The sequence below is a fragment of the Lucilia cuprina genome, chromosome 6 (assembly GCF_022045245.1).
Source record: "Lucilia cuprina isolate Lc7/37 chromosome 6, ASM2204524v1, whole genome shotgun sequence".
Classification (NCBI taxonomy): domain Eukaryota; kingdom Metazoa; phylum Arthropoda; class Insecta; order Diptera; family Calliphoridae; genus Lucilia; species Lucilia cuprina.
In genome coordinates, this window is record NC_060954.1 from 31099719 (window position 1) to 31124603 (window position 24885).

Genomic DNA, 24885 nt, shown 5'->3' on the forward strand with positions numbered 1-24885 from the left:
TAAAGTGTTGAAGCACCAGTAGTATGTTTATGTATTAAGTACTAAATAAAAAATCAGAATTTATACCGAGATAAAAGTACTTAACATCACTAATCATTTATGCGGTTTATTATTCATTTATTTATTTTGTTTTTTTTTTTTTTTTTGTGGAATGAATAAATGTTGTTTTTGTTTAATGTAAAACAACAGTAATATTTAATGCATTTATAAATAATTTTATGGCCAGTCATAATACTCATAATAAAAATGCATGAAATGTATAATGAGACAGACGCCTTTAAATAAACATTTTCCTCGATCATTCCTAAATTCAATGTTTTGGCAGGGAAGCCAAAACATTGACAATAAAAACAATATTCTTTTCTCCCTCCTCTGTATATTTGATGGCATTGAAATTCTTTATAATATCAAAAGTAAACAAAATACAATATTTATTAGAAACTCACCTCTCTTTTGCATAAATGAAAATAGATCATCAAGGAACTCTTTACGTTTGGGATCATCATTGATCTCGTATAGCTATAATTAAAACAAAATAAGAAAATTATAAATAATTATTGTATAAATTAATAAAGATCAATAAATAATATTTATGTTATATTACATCGTATTATATAAGTAATTGAATTGAGAAGCATAAACACTCAATTACAATAGATAAATGATTAATATTATTTTTTTTACCGACCCTCCCTCCACAAGTCAATAATGTACAAAATGGTATGCATGTGTGTATAAAGTACACAATGGTACTATTATTATCATTATTAACCCTCAAGTGTCAGCGTGCGCCAATTCTGTGCATTCAGTAAAAAAATGTAAATCAATGAATTAACAGAGATGCGAATGAAATGAAACAACAGTAACAAAAACAATAAAAGGTAATTTGTTGTATCTATCTATCTTTCGGTGAGCTAAACACTCAAAACAATCACAACAACCAAGATAACAAAAGAAAAATACGACAACAATAACCCGCAAATTTCATGACAAGATATTCATTTTGTGCCCAAAAGATAAGATCATTATCGAACAGAGTCTGATGTATACCGACATCAGTTGAGCACCACGGTAGCGCAGGGGTTTTTATTTTTAATCTTGTTTTTCTGTTTTATACTGCTCACAGGGTGGTAGTTGTACTGACAATAATGTTCAACATTAGTGCTTAGAATGGCAAAGGTATAGACTTATATAGAGAGAGAACGAGAAAAACAAAGATCATTGGTGGTTGTCAACATATTGTAGATTTTTACCTTTGTGTACGAGTAACTAGTTATTATCCGTAAAAAAGGTGTGGAAACATAAATGATTTTTAATTTGTTGTGATATTTTCTTTTCACACAAACAAAACTAATAACAACATTGTGAATACATCTAATTAAGGGTGGCATTACCAAGGATTATACTTATAAATGAGGATCACCTACTTAAGTGTCAGTTATGACACTAATCAAATGATCTGCCTGTTCCGACACACATACACATGCTGTAGGGAGATGGTAGATGGCAAACAAACCAATCGTACGTAAACGCAAATAAATAAATAGTTGTACTTAACAAAACAAAAAGTAAGACAAAAATATTTTTGAAAATCATTAATTTGTCTCAATTATGTGTTAAAACTGCAAATTATGGTCATAACGTGTGCTTAGCTACCGGTTATAAAATAAATGTTGTTTGCTGCAACACGCACATCATCATCTGACTCCGACTATAGAGTATTTAAACGAGTGTAATTTGAAGCTGACTGCTTTTAGTAAATATGTATTTTGATGAACCCTGTAATCAAAAAAGCTCCTCTCAGTTTACTCATTCGCTAAACAAATAAAAACAAATACTTGTATGTCTTTATAAACGATCTCTTGAAAGATTGTGCATATATGCATAAATAAATACTTATATGAACACTTATATTTTTATAAATTTGGGGTATAAAAAAGCGTTTTCAAGATCTACTCCCAGATATGTCAAATCCTACCAACCAAAATATAAAAAATTAAAACTTGTACAAATTATGTCAAATCCTACCAACCAAAGTATGAAAAATTAAAACTTGTACAAATTATCTTATTTAAATTCCCAAAAAGGAAATTTGTTTAAATTAAAATATCGAAAATGTTGTAAAAACTTTAAATTTAAAAAAATAAATAAGAATTTTAAATTGAGACTTATTGAAAACTTAAATTGATAATGAATATTTTTGATAATAAGTAATTTAATGAAAATTTTATAAAAACAACATAAGAATTCTTAATTGAAATCTAATTAAACATTAAATTTCATATGTAATTAATTGAAAAATTTTTTGTTTTTAATATTAAATATTTATACAAATATTTTTATGATAAATATGATCGTAAACTTGTATGAAGATATATGAAAAAAAGGTGGACGAACGCATAAGTAAAATTAATTTATTACTACATATGTATCTGTACGTATTTTTTTAGTATACCCTGTAGTTCTGGTGGCACTTCTCGGCAAAGTGATTTTTCCTATAGTTTAAGGTTTTAAGGTTTAAATAAGATTATATGATATAGTAAAAGGTTAAAGTAATTACATCATAATAACAATTTTGGGGAAAGAATTGTGTTCCCTTTGTATCTTAAATGAATTAAAAATATATAATAATAATAACCCATCAAATATAACAAAAATATTCTGTTGCCACTTTATTAAGATTACCCTTCTGAATTAATAAGCATGTTGTTTGCTGGGTGGTATTTTCCAATACAAATAAAACAAAACTCAATTTAAATTTTATGAGCTCGCGGCATGCATCACCATTACCATTTTATTATTATTTTTTTAATGTACCACCACCACCACTAGTCAGTCATCATCGTGAGTGATACTCGTTGGTTGCACTACCCCAAAAACCAAAAACGAAAAGTTTAAAGTTTTGTTTGATTCTTAAGCGATCTTTAAAAGGTAAAACTGTATACATATGTATATGCATGTAATTATGTGTGTGTGGCTTTTAAACATTTAAGTACCATGTTTACGAAGTCTTTTCTCGTACCTTGTTTCTGTTAAAGTTCAATTTAGTTATTTTTTCATTATGCTTTTCGCTAAATACACAGATACATTTATGGTGTATCTAAATACAAATATGGTTACAAGTACGGGCCATCCATATGGTTATAATAAATAAAATAAAATAAATATGAAAGAGATTTACACTAATACAAAAGTCAATCTTTCTTATAGTTTCTTCTATATTCGTTATTGTATATACATATATTTTTTAATATTTATAATGCCTTTGGGAGGAGCAACACTTACGTTTGAATTTAATGTATAAAAGGTACTCATATGAATGAACTTAAAGTCTGAAATAAAAAGGCCTTTACCAAATCGTAAGTCGTTTAAACAGTTTAATAATTTTTGATATTAGAAATCGATTTAGTTATCAGTTATTTGTCTAATTCCGGAAATATGTAAATACTATTTGCTTTCTAATTCAGAAGACAAATGCTATTATTAGAGACGTCGTAATTGTGTGTGAATAAGCTTTTTAGATAAATAGTTGGGTAATAAAAATTATTGGAAAATATAATAACCAATGCAATACAAATAATAATTTGCAATGCAAATTATATTTGTTATAAAAAGTGATTTTAAAAAATTGATCCACTTTCATTGTTTAAAAAAAATTTTGCCACTTTAATTATTCTTTAAATTTAATCTAATCGGAACCAGTTTGGATAGTTAAGTTCAGGAATGTGACATAGAATATCAAATAATGTATAAATTTAACTACTTGTAGGAACTTTACTTCATATGAATAGTAAACATTAAAGCGATCCTTAACTGAAAAATCTTTCACGGCTTTTATTCTCTAGTATAATATTGAGAAACATATTTGGATTTGTTTTCTCTATTTCAAATAAAACAATGATCTACGAATGGGCAGGATCAACTGCATAAGTTAATAAATGGTAAAACTACAATGAACATATAAATTTAAGCTGCTGCACTGGGGTCTATCTAGAGTTAGTGGGGTAGATAGATACATATTATGTACATATGTATGCGCAATATTATATCATGAGCCTTAATATAAGTTTATGATTGAAGATTTTAACTCCTTCTTAAAAAAGTTGGGATTTTCTTGATTTTTCTTTTCAGTTTTTTGTGGTCATTTTCAGAATTTTCTAAATGTATTAAATAATGAAAAATAAAATGCCAAGTTTTTATACTTTTGTTTTTTCCTTCATTTTATGATATATTTATGTTTTGTTGTAATAAAATGAATGTTGCAAAAATGATGAATGTACGTGTGCAGCAAGCAGTGTGTTGCATAAAACGTTGTTTATTTTGAACATCAACAGATTTGCTGAATGCAACAAATACTATTCTCGCATTATGCGATGTCTACTACGATGGAGGAAAGAAGTAAAATAAAATGTAACGTAAGTATGTATGTGAGTGAATGAGCGGGTCCAGATAGACGGACAGACTATATGGTTTGATACAAGTTAGTTCACATATGTTGGGGCGGTTGTTATAACTTGTTGAGTTCTTTTCTTTTATTTTTTTCATTTTTATTTAAAATTTTCGCATTATTTATTTTTTATTATTCCATAAGTTTGTATGTATGTGATTAACCGTTGCACTTTTGTGTTGTAGGCGTAACACTTTGATATCAATCAAAACAAGTATCCTGAGACTATAAAGTGGAGTTATGTTCCTTCTTTTGTTTTTATGTTAAATTTTTTTTAATCATTAAGTTTCAAGAAATTCAAAAACTTCTTAAGGTCTTATGAATGTTGTATTAACACCAGCTTTAATTACCTCTTGAATTTGATCCTCAGAAATCAACATTTTGAATAATTTATTTGTTGTTGCTTTTATTTATTTATTTCTTATAATTGCTTTTTCACTTTAATTTATTTCAAATTAAGATTGTTTTCACTTATATTTTTCTTATTTATTTATTTTGTTTAAATTTATTCTCATATTTGTATGTTAATGAATTTCTAATTATTTTTATTTGTACACAATTTCACGATGTTTTTATTTTCGTTGGATATTTTTATTTATTATTTTTATTATTGTTAAACCGCTTTTAATAATTCGATGATGTTACAATATCAAAGGTCTTTAATCGACTAAAAATAGAGAAACGTACGCACAATCAAACAAACATTATACAAATTCACATAGATACAACAGTCTCTCACACACAACGCACTCTCACATCCAATTGCGTGCTCGCACGCACTTTCACACACAAATACAGCTACAGATAAATACCAACACATGTGGCACGTTCAAATACTCATGATTTTTATTGACCTGAGCTCAAATCAAAAATAAAACCAGTACTTTATAGATACCTAGATAAATCAACATGGGTTTTGTGTCATTAAAATGGAAATTTTGTTAGTTCTTAGATACAAAATACATGTTTAATGTGGTATGTGCATGTGAGTGAGTGTGAGTGTAGATAATATTAATTATTTTATTATTAGTTTTTTTATAACTAACTACCCTTGTTATAAGAGCTAAACCTACCTCAAATAAAGAGATACATTAAACTCACAGATACATACATATGTATGTATGTAGATACGATACTAAGATATTAATGTGTATAATTACAACAATAGAAGAGTAATAAAAATGAAATATAAATACGAAAACCATATTAAATGTGGAAAATTTAGACCAATCATAAACGTAGTACTCATACGATCGTAAAAAGGTTTTCTCTAACATTTTACATCATTCGGTTAAATATCTAGATACATATGTATATGTATGTATCTACGTACGTATGGATGTACAAAGTACTTAAAGAAATGAGTAATTCCTGTGTATACTACATATGAACATATGTACATATGTATATGCATATAAATATGAAATATAATCTGCCAAAGTAATAAAAATATATACAACTTAAAACCGTTGTATATCGTTTTATTATTTTCGTATTTGCTACCTACATACATGTACAAACAAATACAAATATACATGCATTAATGTATACTAAATACAAGTACATTTGCATGCATTCGAATGGATTTTATATTTTCCAACATTATTAACGACGATTAGTTACGAATTTGTATGTATGTATAGGACAATATTTTTTAAAGAGAGCAAATAGGACACTGTACTTGAAGTATGTACATGTGATTTGATACTTTAGTTCCTGGAAAAGACAATCATAACAACGACCAGTTTTATCCACTACTTTCTATTATTTAAATATGTTTGTCGTTTTACAATTTCATGTTTAATGTTTGATTATATTGTGTTTGCTCATAAACAAATATGTATGTATGTTATTTTTATTAATTATTCCGGGAATATACTTAGTAGTTATACTAATCTTTCATATAAATATGTACGTATGTCATATATAGGAATCATCAAGTATTTTTTTTTGTTAAAAATCGTATAAATAATTATTATATTTGAATGAAATTTACAGAATTTAATTCTATTGATTCTATTGATTGAATTCAATCAATCAATAGAATTAAATTCTGTAAATTTCATGCAAATATAATAATTATTTATACGATTTTGAACAAAAAAAAAAAAAAAAAAATACTTGATGATTCTGATATCTATTCATCTTAAATAAAAAGTAATATTATAAACCTTTACAGGAATGTATGTGAATAGCCCATTTCGAAAAAATCTGTACTGTCGAAAAACGAGATTTGGGCACCCTTATTCGTATCCATTTTTTTTTTTTAAATTTTTTAGATTAATATCAACAAATTTAGATTAAGCAACAAAATACTAGGTTCTATGAAATATAATTTTACATAGTTTTATTTAAGTTTTAAAACCACAATAGTGCGGAAGGTATTTTGAGTTTGTGCTGATAATAGCAACGTCCAAAATATTTGTCCTTAAAGTATCAGTTCAGTATTAATTTCTGAGTGTGTCCATCAGTGTGTCCATATAAAAAGATAACTTGACGAACGTCCAAAATTCACTTAAAAACATTACTTAACGATAAAATTCGGAAGAAATTTAATTTATACAAAAATACCAAATTTTATTAGAATTGCTATCAAGCTTTCTATTTTCAGAAATTAAATATATACTATTTAAAGTTGTTTCTTAGTCTTTATATTTGTCAATCTCAAGGTCGTCATTCCCTTAAAGTGGTATTATAGTACATAAAGCAGTCCTTAAAAACCTGTATAGTTGTCAAAAACTTAAGATCTGAATATCTCTTAATATGTACCTTTACAAATAAATATTTTTGGTGCATATTTTTCACATTTTTAGTGTACATTTTCAAATTTTATAGTGCATATTATAAGCTTACATTTAATTTTTTAGTTCATGAAAATCCTTGCTCTGCTAATAACTATAATCAAATTGTCCAGACCTCTAACTCAAAAATATTAGAATTGTAAGGTATAAATATTTTTGAAAAATCCAAAGTTTTGTAAAATTTTTTCTTATTGAAGGTACAAATATCGAAATTATCATGTATTTATACCCTACATCTACATCACTTTCTGTCTGTCCGTCCGTCGGTCCACCCGTCTGTCTGTGTGTCCATGTAAACCTTGTGCACATACTCTTTTTTGTTCAAGAAACGCTATTGAAATGGTTGAAATTGGTTCATTATTTCACCTAGCCCCAATACAACCATACCCCCGAATCGGGCCTTTAAGCTCATAATTACGTTCAATACTCTAATATGTCACCAAATATCAGCAAAACTTAGTTTTATAGAACGATAAAAAACACTACTGATTTTTATAGTAATCGGGCCTCATTTGACCTTATCAGGCATATAAACTCCCCTTCAGAAAATGACTTGAAAGTTAAAATTCACTTATAATTACTAATAAAACGATTAAAATCTACACAAATAACTTTGAAGTAGACGTAAGTTCCTCTATCGAAATTTAAAGGTTAAGCCCATATTTACCCCTACTCGCAAATACGGTTAAAAAACAAATAAAATGCTTTATTTTGTAACAAATAACCCACATTTTTAACATATTGACTATATATTCATACTTGTTTTTGTTAAAAATGTTATAAATAATTATGTAATTGCATCAATTACATAATTTCTAATTCTATGAAAACCTTAATTAGATTGCAAAATATTATTTTAACATTAACCATAATTAAAAGTATATTAAAGTGTCCGAGAATTTCATGTAGGAATACCTCTCAATCGATGCGTATTAATGTACTGAACACGAGAAAAGATAAAAAATATAATATTGAGAATCCTGACCTCAGTATAATTTTTAAAAAATGAAATATTTTTGATTATATTTTTAGAATACAGAAAATGATATTTTTTTGACATTTAAAAAATACTATTTGAAAAATTTTCCTGCCCTAGGTAGGACTTGAACTCGAGACTGAAGTAATAATTTATTCATCAGTAATAAATTCATACAGTTCGAATAAAATTAATACATAAATAATTTTGATTATTTTGAAATGGGTCTCAAAAATTTTGTAATTTTGAACTGATTAAGTGAAAAATAATTTAAAAATTTTTGTAGAGTAATTTTGGTCCACAAAATAATTTTTAGTAGATTGGAAAGGCATATTACTTTGACTTTTTTTAATAATTTATATTTAATAGAAAAAATATAAAAAATTGTTTGGCATTTGTTGTGGTGATTTAAACTTTTTACTGAAATTTTTCATAGGGATAGCTGTAAATGATATCTAAGGATATATTTAAAAAGTTTATCAAAAACATTTTATTTTATAGTTTTATAATGTTTCCATGCTCTCCTGTATAATTTCCCAAATGTTTTATACGGTTTATAGCTTGCAGAAAAAATTTAAAAAAATAGTTTGTCATTTCTTTCGGTGATTTAAACTTTTTACTGAAATTTTTCATACGGATATGTATAAATGATATCTAAGGATATATTAAAAAAGTTTATCAAAAACATTTTATTTTATAGTTTTATAATGTTTTTATGTTTACCATTATAATTTCCCAAATGATTTATATGCCCTTATTCGTCTCCATGCTTCGTATGTAGTTATATTTTCTGGTATGAACAAAAAAATTTTAATTGGAAACATGCCGAATTTTATGCACCCACCACAAATGAATGCATTTATGTATGTACAAACATATGTTCAATTTCATGTCAAGTGACCCAACTAAAAAATCAATTTTGACCATTTGTACTAAGGTTAGTACTATTCAGCTCTATCGCTCAAGGACCGCCGGACTTAGACTGGGTCAAAGTTGTTCATTTTGGCCACACAGGGTTTTATTCAAATGTTTGTAACTTTTCACTTATTTGTGTCTTGCCTACTATCCCAGAATACTAACCTTGGTGCGAATTTCATCCAAATCAATTGTAAAAGTTCAATCACTTGACACGAAATTCCCCATATGTATATATACTAAATACAAACATATGTATGTACTATACGGCATTCTTAACCTTTTTTGTTTTGATTCTATATATTGAACGGGTTAAGGCATGTTTCCGCATTCGTTTGCGACATTACGATAATGTAAAATAAACGTCCTTATATACAAAATTGTAATTAAACTTTTTTTATACACAGTTTTGTTAGTTATCATAACAACAGACTGGGTTTTACTGAATCTAACTATTCAATTAAAAATTGTATTTTCTACTGTAACATTTTAAAAATGTTGGATAGAGCCGTTAGCGTTCGAGTACCTGAATATCTAAATCTTTGTTATTTGATTTTAGTAAGTAGTTGAAGTTTTTCGTTACTATTTCTCATATTTTAACAGTGTTTTCTTCATTGTTCAGTACAAAAAGTATATTTATAAAATGTCAAGAGGTTTAAATATGTTTTTTATGTTTTTTTTTTGTTTCTTTAACAAGTAAAAATACACACATAAAACGAAATAATACAAAAATATGTTAAACAGATTTGTCACCAAATGTCTGTGTAATCTCATTTTACATTAAATATATCTTTTTTATGTAAAATGTAGTTTTTAATTTTGTCCTTTATATTATTCTATACAGATATTAACGATTGTGTATGTTTGCATTTCCCAACTAATACATATTTTTATAAATTTAAACTTCGTTAGAAGAGAATATACATATAAAAATATATATAAATAGTTTGGGCCGTTTTCAAGTAAATATCCTAAAGAGGACACGACCTAACATTATTAATTTATATGAAAAATTATGTGGATTATTACAAAAAGGAAATTTACTCGAAACGTAGGCTTTAATTAGGAACTAAAAGGATTAAACTTGAATGAATAGTTTAGAAAATATTATATGTCAAATTTAATACTTCTTGAAAAAATCTTAAAAAACACTTTAAAAATATTTATTTATAATTTGGTCCAGCTTACAAATAAAGACAGGAAAACTTTGAGAGAGGTAACAAGAACACTACTTTACTTTTCATAGGGAGTGATATAGATGCACATATATGTATGTATGTATTCATATATGTAAAAGAGTCTTTATGACCAATATATGTTCAGGATTAAAATCTTCAATAATGTTTCTTTTGATCATTTGTCTATTAAAAAAAGAAGAATCGATCCATAATAATCGAATATATAATCTAAATTAAGAAAGCATATAGCACTTATTAGAAATAATTTTTGAATATCATGAGATTAAAATGTTAAAGTGTTATCACTTCATTACTTTTACCGAATAATGTAAAAAAAAAAACTAATCCAGTGTTTAGTACTACTTAAAAAATTTAAACAAATCTCAAAATCCAGTAATTTTCTTAAGAGACCCTTTATGGAGGGTACAGAGTCCTTATATGGAGGGTATAGTCAATTGCCTGATTCTAATCTTCATTTTTCCAAATATTGTAAAATAGCAATTCCGGAATGATATTTGTAAGAGTTCTAAGTGAAATTAAATTCAAAATTATATATGTATTGTTTTTCTATATTGATGTGTAGATCAGTTAAAATTTTTTTGACCAATTTATATTTAAATTATTGAAATACATATATTTTGAAAGTATAGACTTTAAAAGATAAATAAATAATGGTTTTTCAATTCAATTAAATTAAAGTTAAAAGAAAATACATGTATGCATGAGCGTATGCACTTCAAATTGGAAATCAAGTAAAAACTATAATTAAAGAAAAAATATAATTATTTTGTGCGAGTACTAGAAGTAAAAAAAACTAAACTACACAAAATTGACATTGATTAATGAAAACGAAAAGAAGAAATATTTAAATATTCGAAAAAGATTCAGACGCATAAACAACAATATTCATATATACATGTATGTATATGTATGTATATAAAATAGTCATGTTGGATGGCTGAATGTACATATGTAGTAGATATTTTCTCCCTTTAAGATTAAAAATGGAAATTTAAAATTCAATTTACTAAACTTTAACAAAAAAATTATATATTAAGAAAAAAGTAACAATAAAATAAAAAAGCAACAATACAGTGAATATGAATATGAACCAAGTTATTTGTTTCCGAACTTTTCAAACAGCAACAGACAACAACCAACCATGAATCGGCCGACATCTCTTTCAGTTTTTATTTTTTTTATGCTTCTCAGATTTATACTCGCAGATACATCAACTCAATTTGACTTTTGTTTGTATGAAAGACTAATTTTTTATAAACGCACATACTTAAATATATTTATATAGATACATACTATGCACATACATATGTATGTACATATGTATGTTTCTTGAATCTTTAAGTATGTGTCCACATATATGTTTTTTTTAATTAAATATTATATTTTTTATAAAAAATACAAAATTACTATTTAATGATATTTTTATAGGGAATCACAACTATATACATATATATGTATGTTGTTGCGAACTAACAAAAAATGTTTGTCTTTTTAAAAATTATTAAAAATCATAAATCGTACAAAATTAACTTGCAAGGACTACTACGGCTATATGGGACAAAATTAACTTTCAAGGGCTACTAAGGCTATATGGGGACTCGAGTCAGATTCCTACCGATTTTTTCGGAATTTGCTGAAACGACACGATGGAGATTACTATCTTAGTATCGTTGATTTTTCATTACTTCCATGTAATTAAAAATTAAAAATTATTTTAAATTTATAAATCCTTCTAAGAATATTTCAAATGAAATCTAAGATTAAAGTTCATATAAAACTTTATCATGTTCAATTTATGACACAATTCGTCACAGGTCTAGTTGAAACCTAACAAAAAGTATTATTGAACAGCAAAAATAATATAAAGTATTAAATTCTGGATATAAAATCCGAATAAATGAAGATGTCAAGAAAACCATTGACAACTTTCAAATTACATATTAGCAAATGAAATTAAAGAAATCTAAACACAAGAAATTTGAAGAAGTCGCATTACTACGGCGCAAATATTAAATCATACAAATTTATTTTTAAAATCTTAAAAGGAGAGCAACTCACGAGTCCACAACTAAAATATAGTATACATTGATAGATAGATAGACAGACAGATAGACATACAGTCAAACAGTCAGTCAGCCTGTCGTATTTTTACACAGGAAATGCCATCATTAATTTATTTAAAAATAGTTGTTATTTTGATTGATAAGTTATTTGTTTAAAACGACCAACAACAAATAAATTAGATGAAAACTTACCCATACATACATACATACATACATACATACATACATACATACATACATATTTACGAATATAGACAGACAGAATCAAAGAAAACCCCCAAATAGCTCAGGGCGCATAAAACATCATTAAACTTTTTAATATTTAGAGCAAAAATATTGTTGTATTTTTTTCATCTTACAATTTGTGTGTGAACATTTATTTATCTTAAGCATTTTGTTTTCAATAATAAGTATAAATAAAAAGTAACAGAAAATGAAACAGAAATAAAATTAAAAATAATGTGTAATTAATTATTAGGTAACGCCTTCAAAACACACACATACCTATGTACAATAGGGTGGTTCAAAAATAAATGTTGCTGATGTTAATATTAATATTTCTCAATTTTTATGGCCTGCCATCATATTTGATAAACTGAATCAAAGGATAAATATTCCTTTTGTAACGATTTTATAATTTTTTACAAATTTCTTATATGGAAGGTCTTACAAAGGCGCTTTCAATGTTATATCAAACATTTATGTGCGACTACAAAAATATATATGTACATAAAAATTGTTTTTATTTTTTGTATGATTTCATTGGATAATTTGTTTTATCAATTATTCAGATTAATGATTTACTCGTAGAATTTAATGTCGTGCATTCTTTGTAAATCAGATTTTGAATAATTAAGTCATATTTGGGCACAAACGTTGATTAAAAAAATCATATAATTCTTTTGGAAAAGCTTCAAATAGAGGCTTTACATCCTTTAACTCAATTCACCTAATATAAACCCCAGGACAAAAAAATGAAAAATGGTATCTTTGAATTAAGCAAGCTTTTATTTTCGGTGGGAACATTATTTTTTATTCATACAAAGTGGACCGCCCTAATGTAAATGATTAACTCACTTATTCAATAATTCACACACTTGTTTGTAAAAAATGAACTAAACAGAAATAAAACAATTATATAAAACAAATATAAAAGTGTAAACTTTCAAACTTGATTTTCTAATAAGACTTTTTATGAAAGCTTTGGGCAATCCATTGAGCAAATCCTCTAATAAGATTTATCTACTCTATGTCTTTACATTTTTATTCATTTTAGAATTGATTTAGGTATTTGAAGATGTTCTTTTTATTGGTAGTGGATCTAATGGATGAATTTTGAAATTATATTTATGTATAATAGAATGATCGGAGGAACAGCCTCATATAGGAACACCTCTCAATCGATGAGTATTGATGTACTGATCACAAGAAAAATAATTTATAAAAATAATTTCTTTTAATTCAGTTAAAATCACTTTACAGATCAAAAATACTTTAATTTTACTGACATATGCTTTAAAATATGACTTTTTTAAGACACATTTCGAAAAGATTGCAAAAAATAGTTTTTAAAATATTGTATGCTTGGACAATCGGCGGTAGAAAACTAAGACATTTTTCAAAAAAATATTTTTCTTTTCTAAATGATGTTGCTTTCTTTGCTCAACTTAAATTCACATATATATTTTTTTTAATTTTTATATAATAGATTCAATTCGGTAAAACAATACCAAATATTATTTATGTATATTGTCAGATTAAACTAGTTGTCATCTTTAATCACTATTCTCGTTGTATATTGAAGCAAATTCTTGGTAGAAAATTTTTTATAGTAGAAATTCATACAAAAAACTCAGAGTGTAAAATTCATAGAAACATATTAGTATGAACATAAATCCATTTGGTTTTTCCTACTAAAAGGATTAATAACAATATTAACGACTTAAATTGTACGCGACTTAAATCTATCGGTAAGTTTCTAGACGCGTTTTTACCTGCATGTAATAAAATTCATATTTATTCTGCCACAAAAGAAACACCCACATTTGCCAAAAAGATGTTGATCTACATACAAGAGCGCGATTGAAGGACCATATATTGACACGCACACACATACTCACTGGCGAATACAAATCAAAGTAAATTTTCCCGCTTTCTAGCAGATACATATTACAAGATGAACCACAATATTTCACCGCAAAAGGTGTTAAGGTGGGTTTTAAGACATTGCTCCGGACTATACCAACGATCAGACAAATCGTATAAATCAATTTAGCGGCAAACTTTTAAAAAAATATACAAATATACATACATATAAATTCAATGGTTTATTTGTATGCCCCGTACTTGTCTGTCTCCTATATTATGGTATATATGTATGTATGCAAGTGTACAAGAACAACTAACATTTAGTAAAATTTTCCTTAAAACAAATTAACGCACAAAATTCATCAGGGTCATTTTCATTTAAGTGTAGAACGAATTCTAGTTTATGGCAAATAAAATAAAAACAAAGCAAAATATACAAATATACACACAATCAAACCGAATCAAAATTTAGAAAAAAAATTGCAAAACTTTTATTGCAGAAATATAAATAAATGTGAAAGTTTCTAACAATCTGCAGAATATTTCACTAAATTAACAAAAACAATAATAGTACACATTCTCATCGAGTCCATGAATAAAACGTTTTTATTTGTTAAAGATGAGTGAGTGAAAAAATACATGCACATTCTACTTCAATGTAGACTTAAGGTGGTAGTGATACACACAGTTGTGCTTAAAATTATCCAGAAAATATAATAATTTTAAACAACATGTTTTAAGTTCGCACCAAATGGAAATTTTGGCAATGATTAATCAAGTTATTCTGGTTATTTTACACATTACTTGGCAATGATGAGTTGTGGTTATCAATAACATTAATTCATTTGTTGAATAGAATTTATGGCCAATTATCTAGAGCGAATGTCTAAAAGGAAAATATTTTGGGGGGGCTATGTTAAATTGTATAAGAACATGTTAAGTAGCTGATGAATGTACACATATTTCTCTACTTAAGTTAAACATATATCATTATAAAAGTCTAACCTTCCACTTTTAATTTAACTGAAACAATTAAAATAGGTTGAGATTGAACTAAGTTACTAGTTTTTTACTAGTATCTTAAAATTTTTGAGGTGTTTGGCCAGTTTTATTTATTTTTTATTAAATTATTCGAATAAAAATGTTTATTGTTTTTCTTTCAAATAATCGAAATATTTTTAATATTTAGTCGACTACTCTAACAAAAAAAATAATTTTTTATTAGAATAATTTTAAACGCGAATAATTGACAATCCTATTATTCATCTAAAAAGAAAGTACTTATACATTTCTCCCATATTACTTGCCTACTTACCGGCTAAGTAAAGATTTTTCTGGTTTGCTTTTCAAAGTTGTTTTTAAACCCACCACAATTACTCTATTGCAGAGTCAATTGCTCAATAAAGGTCTAATTCTCTTGACACTTTAAATAAAATTTTTAATTTTTTTAAATGGAATAAGTTGAGTTTATGCTTATTAAAGAACATCAGAAAAGTAAATTATTATATATTATATAAATTTCACTAGAGTCAGGAAACACAAACCCATTTACCAATTGCGGTGGTCAAAGGTCAAATTTCTAAAAACGAATTGTAAATTTCGTTAAAATGGTAAATTTATATATATTTTTAAGTTTTTGCTAAAAAATATTATTTTACAACACTTCTATTTTTCTGAACACAATTGTAAAGCAACATATAATATATGTAAGTATAAAATGTGTGTTTATATTTGTAGATGATATGCTCATTTTGGAGCCTCATCAATACATGGACAATGTATCATTTAGATATATTTGATGTCCGTGCGAGTGAATGAATCGTTGATGTCTGTTGGTAAATTTGCAATTTGTAATTTTATACTCGTACACTCGTAGTTTTACCACTTTATGGTATTTTAATGCCCGTAAGCTGTTTCAGTTCACACTTCTTCAAGTACTTGCGAAAGACATTTCGAGCAGGGGAAAAACTACAATCATTTTTATAGCCATGAATTAATATTAAAACGTAAACGAATTAATTAAAAACGTTTATAATATGTATGTATGTATGTATGTATGTATGTATGTATGTATGTATGTATGTATGTATGTATGTATGTATGTATGTATGTATGTATGTATGTATGTATGTATGTATGTATGTATGTATGTGTGTGTGTGTGTATTGAATACTGTATCCTTTTTATGGATACTTTTCGACACTCCATGCAGTGCGTTAAAAACTTGATTTATACAAATCAAGTTCTTAGGATTATCTTTCTAAGACTACAAAATTTTACATAGTTGAATATATACCTCTTAGCAAAAAGTATTGGTTGTTGTTTTAAAATTAAAGTGACAGGAAAACAACTGATATTTAAGAAATTATATGGTAATATGTTTGTAATTTATTTAAATCGAAAGAACAAGTAAATAAACTTATGATCTCTACTGGGTTTACAACCCCTTTTACAATGTTCACCATTCGAATAATTTTTATACATTAAATCACACTTGTGGTACGACAAACATTTTCTTTATCTAGAGAGGAGTACGAAAAGATGAGATAATTAGACTTGTTTGTTAATTACTACAAGTTTTTGATTTGAGCAGCTTCATTGAAATCTTAAGTATGTATGTAAGTATGTATATGAAGTATATGCAACTTAATGAGAAACCCTTAAATAGATGTTGATAATAATGATCTTTAAAGATCAAAATGATGGAATGTGAGGCTGTATAACTGTGAGAAACATGTCTAGACTGGTTTTTGAAGACAAATTAACACCTTTTAAGAGATAAAACAAAAATACGAAACCATAACGGTTTAAATATCTTAAGTACATTTTTAGTATATTTATTAGGGTACTCAAACGATTATTCGTTGATCGGTTAACGATTAATCGCTCGAATAAACGAAAACTACCAAATTTCAAAAAACGAATAAACCGAATAATTTATATCAAATAACCGATTAAGAAAAACTTATTATTTAACAGTAAAATTACTGTATACATAAACTTAATTCATTATTTTTATAATACATTTTCATTATGTATTAATTCCTTAATTACTTTTCTATAATGAAGAATATTTATTGGAGTTGTTCTGATTTGCCTACTTATAGAATGGGCTCACGCAGAAACATTTCAGATTACTGAAAAGAAATCTTGAAAATAATGACATCGCCTTTACTTCTACATTCAGATTTGGTTGTGTTTCTAAAGTATTTCTTAAAAGTTCTTCACATAGTTATACACTAGTTCATTGGAACATATGAATTCTGGAACTCGTTGATAAATCTCAAAAACATAAATTAAATAAATTTAATTTCTTTATATATATGAGGATTTCAAGTAAAAATAAAAAATTCTAATGGTTGAGAAAAAACTTAATTAACAAACTTTAATAGAACTGCATTTAAAGAAGTGTAAAATTATAATTTTGTGTGTTATGGGAAGAAAATTATTTATATATAATTTTAAATTATCCGATTATTAACCGACCAACAAATAATCATTTGTCGAATAAACCGAATAAGACAAAACCCCGAATAATTGAATACTCTAATATTTATATAAGTAGTATGTATGTTAGGGTTTCCCGTGGACCACTCTTTGTGAAAAAATACCTCCCAAACAATGCGTACCCAGCAAAAAAAGAAGTCATAAAGAAGCGGAAAAGAAATTCACTACATCTGAAGTCATTCTCAGGAAGTAATTTTTATGTTATTTTTTGGAAGTTATTCGGAAAATAAAATGGATTTAATTAAAACAATACCTTTAATTTTAAACTAAATTAGATTCTTTTCGCTTTTTTTGGAAGTCAATTAACATCATTTCCACAGAAGTTAAATAAATTAACTTAGTGCTACTTTTCATGTGGTGATAAATGTTATTCTTTTGAAAGAACTTTTTTTTGTTTTTGACCTGAATACAATATTATAAAAAAAAAACTTTACGCAACATTTTCGAGATGGGTCTTAAAAAGTCCACAATTATAAACTAATCGAGGAAAAAAGAATAAAGTTTTTTCTTTGTCACTAGAATTTCAATCGCTCGTAGGGAACTTGTAACCGTTCCAACTATTTTTATTTTATTTTTTTTTGTGTTCAGTACATTTACACGCATTTATTGCGAGGTACATGCGATTCTTAAAAATTCTTTTCCTAGGGATACTCTAATACAAATATAATAAAATTATAAACAGAGAATTTCTTTGAGTAAATTTAATTTTTTTCATACCAAAAATAAAAAGCTGATTACCTACAAGTATAGCTCAAAATTCCTATGAACTAAGTACTCCAACATTCAAAGCCGCTATTTCTCGAAATGGAGGTTTTTAATTATGCCAGTCTTGTAGCAAATTAGCGATTTATGTATGTGGTTATAAACATATATTAAAGATTTACCTGTCGAACTTGTTTATATTGCTCCTCAAAACTCCAGCCATTATTTTGTTGTGAAGAATTTGATGTTTCACTGGATGTTGATGAATTCGAGGCAGGATTTACTAAATAATAAAATAAAAAATAATTACCAAAAATCTTAATCTGGAAATTAACTTGTTCTTTAATTAAACGCAGGAACTAAAATCGTAATAAAAATACCGTTTAAAAAAATATGAAATATTTCACAATATGTATTAAGAAACTGAAAAATATCTTACCATCTTTTGTGCTGGGTGCCGTTGGGGAGGTAAATGAAAAACTATTATGACTGCCATTGGGCACCGAAGGTCCACCGACTGAAGACGATGAAGAGTTTGCATTCAAATGTGAATTTATATTGTTACCGGCTTGAGCAGCCAGGGTCTGTGCGGCATGTGTAAACGATGCCATTGTTGTGGGTGGTAATGTGAAAGCTGTATTTATTGGTGATGACAACACATTAGATCCAAATGCAGCTGCATGAGCGGCAGCATATTCTTGATCCTATAAAAATATGAAAATAAAAAAGGTACAAAACAGGAAATATCGGCAAACTATCTTCCACGTATTTTTAACGCTATATCGATTTTTAAAATAATGAAATCAAAATAAACCCATTTTCGTTGGTGGAGAATATAAATATTACTAAGTATTCGATTTTTATTTAAGATTTACATTCTAAAGATAAAACATTTACACTTACCATTAAGCCTACTTTCATATCACGAACTTGCATTTTAAGTTTCTCCAACACATCATTGTGCTGCAAATTTGGAATACCGTGTAAACTACCGATGCCCATAAAACTACCCAAGGCATTTAAAGGGTGGTTTGATGGAAATTGATGATGATGGCTATACAAAAGAATAAAAAATACTTAAAATGTTATTTAAACAAACAATATACAAACACATTATCAATAATACTCATATATATGTATTTATGTAATAATCAATATTAATTTGTATTTATTTGAAATGAATAATAACAAATAAAATTTTCTAACCTCATGGCCATATCATTGGGGTGTTCAGGACCGCTCATATCACCAGCCGTTCCCGCTCCGTTACTTGTCATAGATGAGTTTAAGCGCGATCCTACTCTAGAGATGTGATCCCCTTCAACTGAATCACAGTCACGCATTTCATCATCGGAATGATCATCATGTGACTGCAAAAATAAAAAAATAATCATTAATGTTCAACGCAATAAATGTGTTGTGTGCAACCATAGTGTTGTTTGTTATACATAAATAAAATAGGCGATATTAATTTGCAACATTTGTTGTAACAAGTAAAAATGTTATGACCAACATTTATTTCGTCTTCATTTCTTTTACGACTCTTGTACTACTATTGTCGAAGCTCACTTACTTTCGATCAAAGTCATTATACGTGGCACCACAAACACCAACCAATAACATTCAAATGGTGGTGGGGCACAATCGCGCCAAATAGAGTCATTCGCTATTTAATGTATCGTCGTCATAGGTACATACATACATACAAACATATTTATATATACATATATTCACGTCGAATAATTACGCTCATGAAAAAAAATGTTCAACTGTTGATCAAGAAATTTAACGTAATTTTAATTTGGAAAACAAATGTCGTACAAAGCGAATACAGTATCTTTAACCGGCTTTGGTATAAATTCGTCTGGATACTTCTGGTATCGCAACTCCTAAGCGTAAAATAGATTAAATTACTGATAAAAGTGTAAAAATGTTACTCCGTGATTGGATTTACTCATTTCCCAACTTCAGAACCGAAATTTGTACGAAAAAACTTTGAACTTTGTTATTGAAAATATTTACAATATTCTGTGAGAGTGTAACCAAATGTATGTGGACGACGCGCGAATTTTTAGCGTAAAACGATCAATGATCAATACTAAATCGATCGATTGAACGATATGACAACAAAACTTTTTATTGTATTGTGGTGTTATTTGATTTTTTATTTCTTTATATTTGTTTCCAGCAGAACTAAGATTTCTTATTTTGAATCGCTCTTGCTAGCTAAATATGCAAATCCCAACAAAGTATGTCACATGCTGGGTTAACATGACGTTTACAAATTTTGTTTGTTGTTATTTTATTTTTGTGTTCTGTACGAGCATTTCACAGCATTTGTTCATTTTTATGCGCCACATCTTAAGGAAATCAAAAATAAAATTAAAAACGTGCTTTTTTGCTTAAAATCGCTCACACTTTTTTATTGTTGTTTGTTAAACTACACAGTCCATTGAAGAATTCATTCTTGAAATTTTTATTGCAAATAACTTTGAACTAAAATCAGTCATATTTCTAGGTGAAATATTATTATGCCTATAATGAAGGAATAATTTCTTTTAAGGATCTGTAGTCAGAATTTTTACGTGTTTAACTATGTAAATATGTATGTTTGCCTATTTGGTTGGCTTGGATGACCATTTGTCTGTCCAACAAATCAATGTTATTACCATAAATAATGTTGGATAATTTTCTATAAAGTGACTTTAATTCATTAAATCTAAAACGCGTTCGAGATGCTAAAGTGCATCTTGGTTAATCGTGCTTTGGAATATTCGGTTGATCGGTCGCAAAATAAAAGGCGACAAATATACATAATTGTAAAAATGTATTAAATCGGCACTAAACTAATAAATTGTTACTTAGTCGTTGCTTAATATTTCCGTAATGTATTATTTTCTATAATCTTTGGTTCTTGTATTAGCACGATTGAGTGTTTTATGAAATTCAAAATAAATATATAAATAAAAAACAAAATATATATTTGGAAATAATGATTGAACAATTTACATAAGTCTGATATTTTAAAGGGGGTTTCAAAATGTATTTGTGTGCTGAAAACCATTTGCAGTACAATGAACTTCGGTTCTATTTGGTTTATTTCGTTAATTTGATTCATTAAAACGATCGAATTAATGATCGATTGATTATTATTTACAAAACGTTTAGATGATCGGTTATTTCATATCGTAGTTGTGGAAACCATGAGATTCATTCATTAAAATATTTCCGAACGATGCCTTATATTGAGCTATTTATTCATTCAACCATCTCACTAGAATTGGATAAATTATGAATGAAAATATGATAAATGAATGTTTCAAACTAAATTTAGTATTGTTTTTATTTTAACCAGTTGTGTCGTGTTTCGTATCTCCCCACCATTTAGTTTTAAATTTGTATTTGAAATACACATACAATATTTATACAAAAATATCAGCCTCCAAGCCAATGTCCATATATTTATTTCAAATTTATTTAATTAGGAACTTAACCCATTAAAAAAGAAACATGTTATGACCTCTAGTAATGAATCGAGTTAAGTTTATATTAAGAATTTTTACAAAAATATTCAGACGATTTTAATTAAAAGTTCATTAACCATTTAATTTTGCAAGTTACCATTTTTCTTTTTAATCGACTTTAAATCCATTAGTAGTAGGTAGGTTTTGATAATTTTTACACATACTTATACATATTTGTGCGTATACTTATACATGAACTTCCTCTTACCAGATGTGCTACTTATCCTCCAGTTAAGTATTTAATTTTTAACAAGTTTTAACATGTTAACAGACGGCATTGAAATTTTTGATCAGAGAATCAACAAGTATGCTGGTCGTGGGACGATATTATTTTAATTTATAATTGTGTTAATATTTGTTTAGCAAATATTAAATATATTAAAGTCATTAATGAAATGAATAAACTGCCGAAAACACTCAGTAAAATAAGTAGGAAAGTATATTTAACCTGGGCTTAAAAAAAAAAAAGTTTCAATTTTACTTCGATTTTTGAAGATATTTTAGTATGTTTGGCGTTCTTATGAGCTAAAATGTCGAAATCGAAAGGTGTGTTAATCGATGAAATGAAAGAAATTCTAAGTCGATATATAAACTTTTAGGCAGATATAGGACCAAAAATTTTGAACTGATTACGGTAAAAATAATTTTTTCTTGATTCACAAAATATTTTTTTTCAATGTCATAGCATATAAGCAAAATTTCTACTTAACATTTTTTTTTAATTTTTATAGAAATAAATGTCAAAATTGTCGAAATTTTTGGCTTATATAGAAAATTATATAAAAATAGTTTAGCATTTGGCTTGCTCCATTTCAGAATTTTTTAGATTATTTTAAAATTATTTAAATACCAAATTTTTTTATTATTATTTTTTTTTTAATTTTACATTATTGTAATGTAATTTGAAGTGCCCATCAAATGTTTACATCTAAAAAATAAAGCAAAGGTGATGATAACTATTTACAGTTTAAATAATTAATATTCGTATGCACTATTATTAAAATTGATTGGAAACCATTTTCAATGCAAACTATAATAAAAAAAAAACAAAACTCATTAAGCTAAATTATATTTTTATCAATAAACAAAAACTATTCGTAATACAAAACAAAAGTAATTACAATTTAATGTCATTTTTCAGTTTAATGTATGTATTCTTGTTAATGTAAAAAATCTATACATTCCTACCACCGACTAACACACGGAAATTTATAAGTTTATCGTTTGTATTACTATGTTTTTTTTAATATTCTTTATTTTATTATATTCCTGAATATGAATGTACGTATCTATGTATGTATGTACGTATACTACAAGTATACTACAAGTTTGTTGTAAAAATGTATGTAAGTTTGTTAGTACAATTTTAATTTTTTGTTATTGTACTTGTAGGTGTCATGTTACGTATCGCATTCTGCAATGAATTTACTACAATATACAGATCATTTAAAGAATTAATTTTAGTACGTTAACCATTTGCAAAATTCCTAACATCATGTCTGCTTTTAGTGTATATATCAAGAATATTTTTTAAATAATTTCCAAAATGTGGTCGAAAAAATTTAAGTAGTTGCATCATTTTCTCCGTGTAGACAATATTTAAAAGTGCATTATTTCTTATTTCCAAGAATGAAAAATGAATTCACTCCTTTAAATGTGCTCTGATATTTCTTAGAATGTTGTGTATTTGTTGTGTTGATAGTGCTGTTGTTTTTGGTTAATGCACAGTGGCAAATGATGAATGCCTTTTCGCATACAAGTCGCTACCTGCACAATTCCACCCGTGTTTTCTCATTCCTAATGAAAATAATTATTTGATATAATTTAACCCACAGTTTGCGAATATACATACATATGTATTTATTATACGAATTCATATACAAATTTATATTTTACAAATGTATGCATCGATGTACGAATGTATTTAATGACAAAACATTATGTAAATATAGCGGTACATGTTCCTATTTATGTTTTTTTACCTCTGTATGCGTTCGTAAGTACATGTGTATTTGTGTAAAACATTCGTGTCAATTTTCAAATGACGAATGAAGGAATGAATATTTGATAAAATTTCAATTAAAAATTGTCATTAAAATTTTTATACATACACATGCACACCAATAGACATACATATTTTCAAACTAAATAAATAATTTAAAAAAACAAAGAAATTCAGCAGCAACAAATCAATATTTATGTGTAAGTATGTATAAGTATTTACATACATGCATGTGTATCTACAAATATGTGTCTACAGAATTGACGACAAAATTGATTTATTATAATTAGTTTAGTTTATATTATTATTCCATGTTTTTTTTTTCAAAAATTAGAAAAAAAATAAAAAAATTTGTACTCGTGTCGTTACATTTTCTAATGTAATTTACTACTTTGTATTTAATTGATAAATATGTATATTTTAAAATAAGTAAGAATACATTCATTGGTGCTTTATGATATCTGACGTTATAAATAAATATGTTCTAAGTGCTTTCGTAACCTAACTTTTATAGAGACTTGAGATTTTACAGTTTTCCATAATGGTGCAGACTGTCGATAGTTTTAACGTGAGCACCTGCCGTGTCGGCCTTATCTCACGGTGGTCTTTTTCATCCACTGGGTAGACTTGAGAACGGTCTACCATCGCCCCTTTGTCTTCA

At 26.9% G+C, this 24885-nt stretch overlaps 1 protein-coding gene across 2 annotated transcripts in view; it reads right to left on the reverse strand.

Moving 5' to 3' along the window:
* LOC111685919 (protein dead ringer) overlaps nt 1-24885 on the reverse strand; it is a 58890-nt gene that overhangs the window by 13937 nt on the left and 20068 nt on the right. For both annotated transcript variants that reach the window (XM_023448203.2, XM_023448202.2), the window contains exons 2-6: nt 19905-20068; nt 19602-19752; nt 19138-19402; nt 18881-18981; nt 447-519 (exon numbers count right to left, since the gene is read on the reverse strand). In XM_023448203.2, the coding sequence (XP_023303971.2) occupies nt 447-519; nt 18881-18981; nt 19138-19402; nt 19602-19752; nt 19905-20068 (754 nt within the window). The remainder of the gene's footprint in view (nt 1-446; nt 520-18880; nt 18982-19137; nt 19403-19601; nt 19753-19904; nt 20069-24885) is intronic.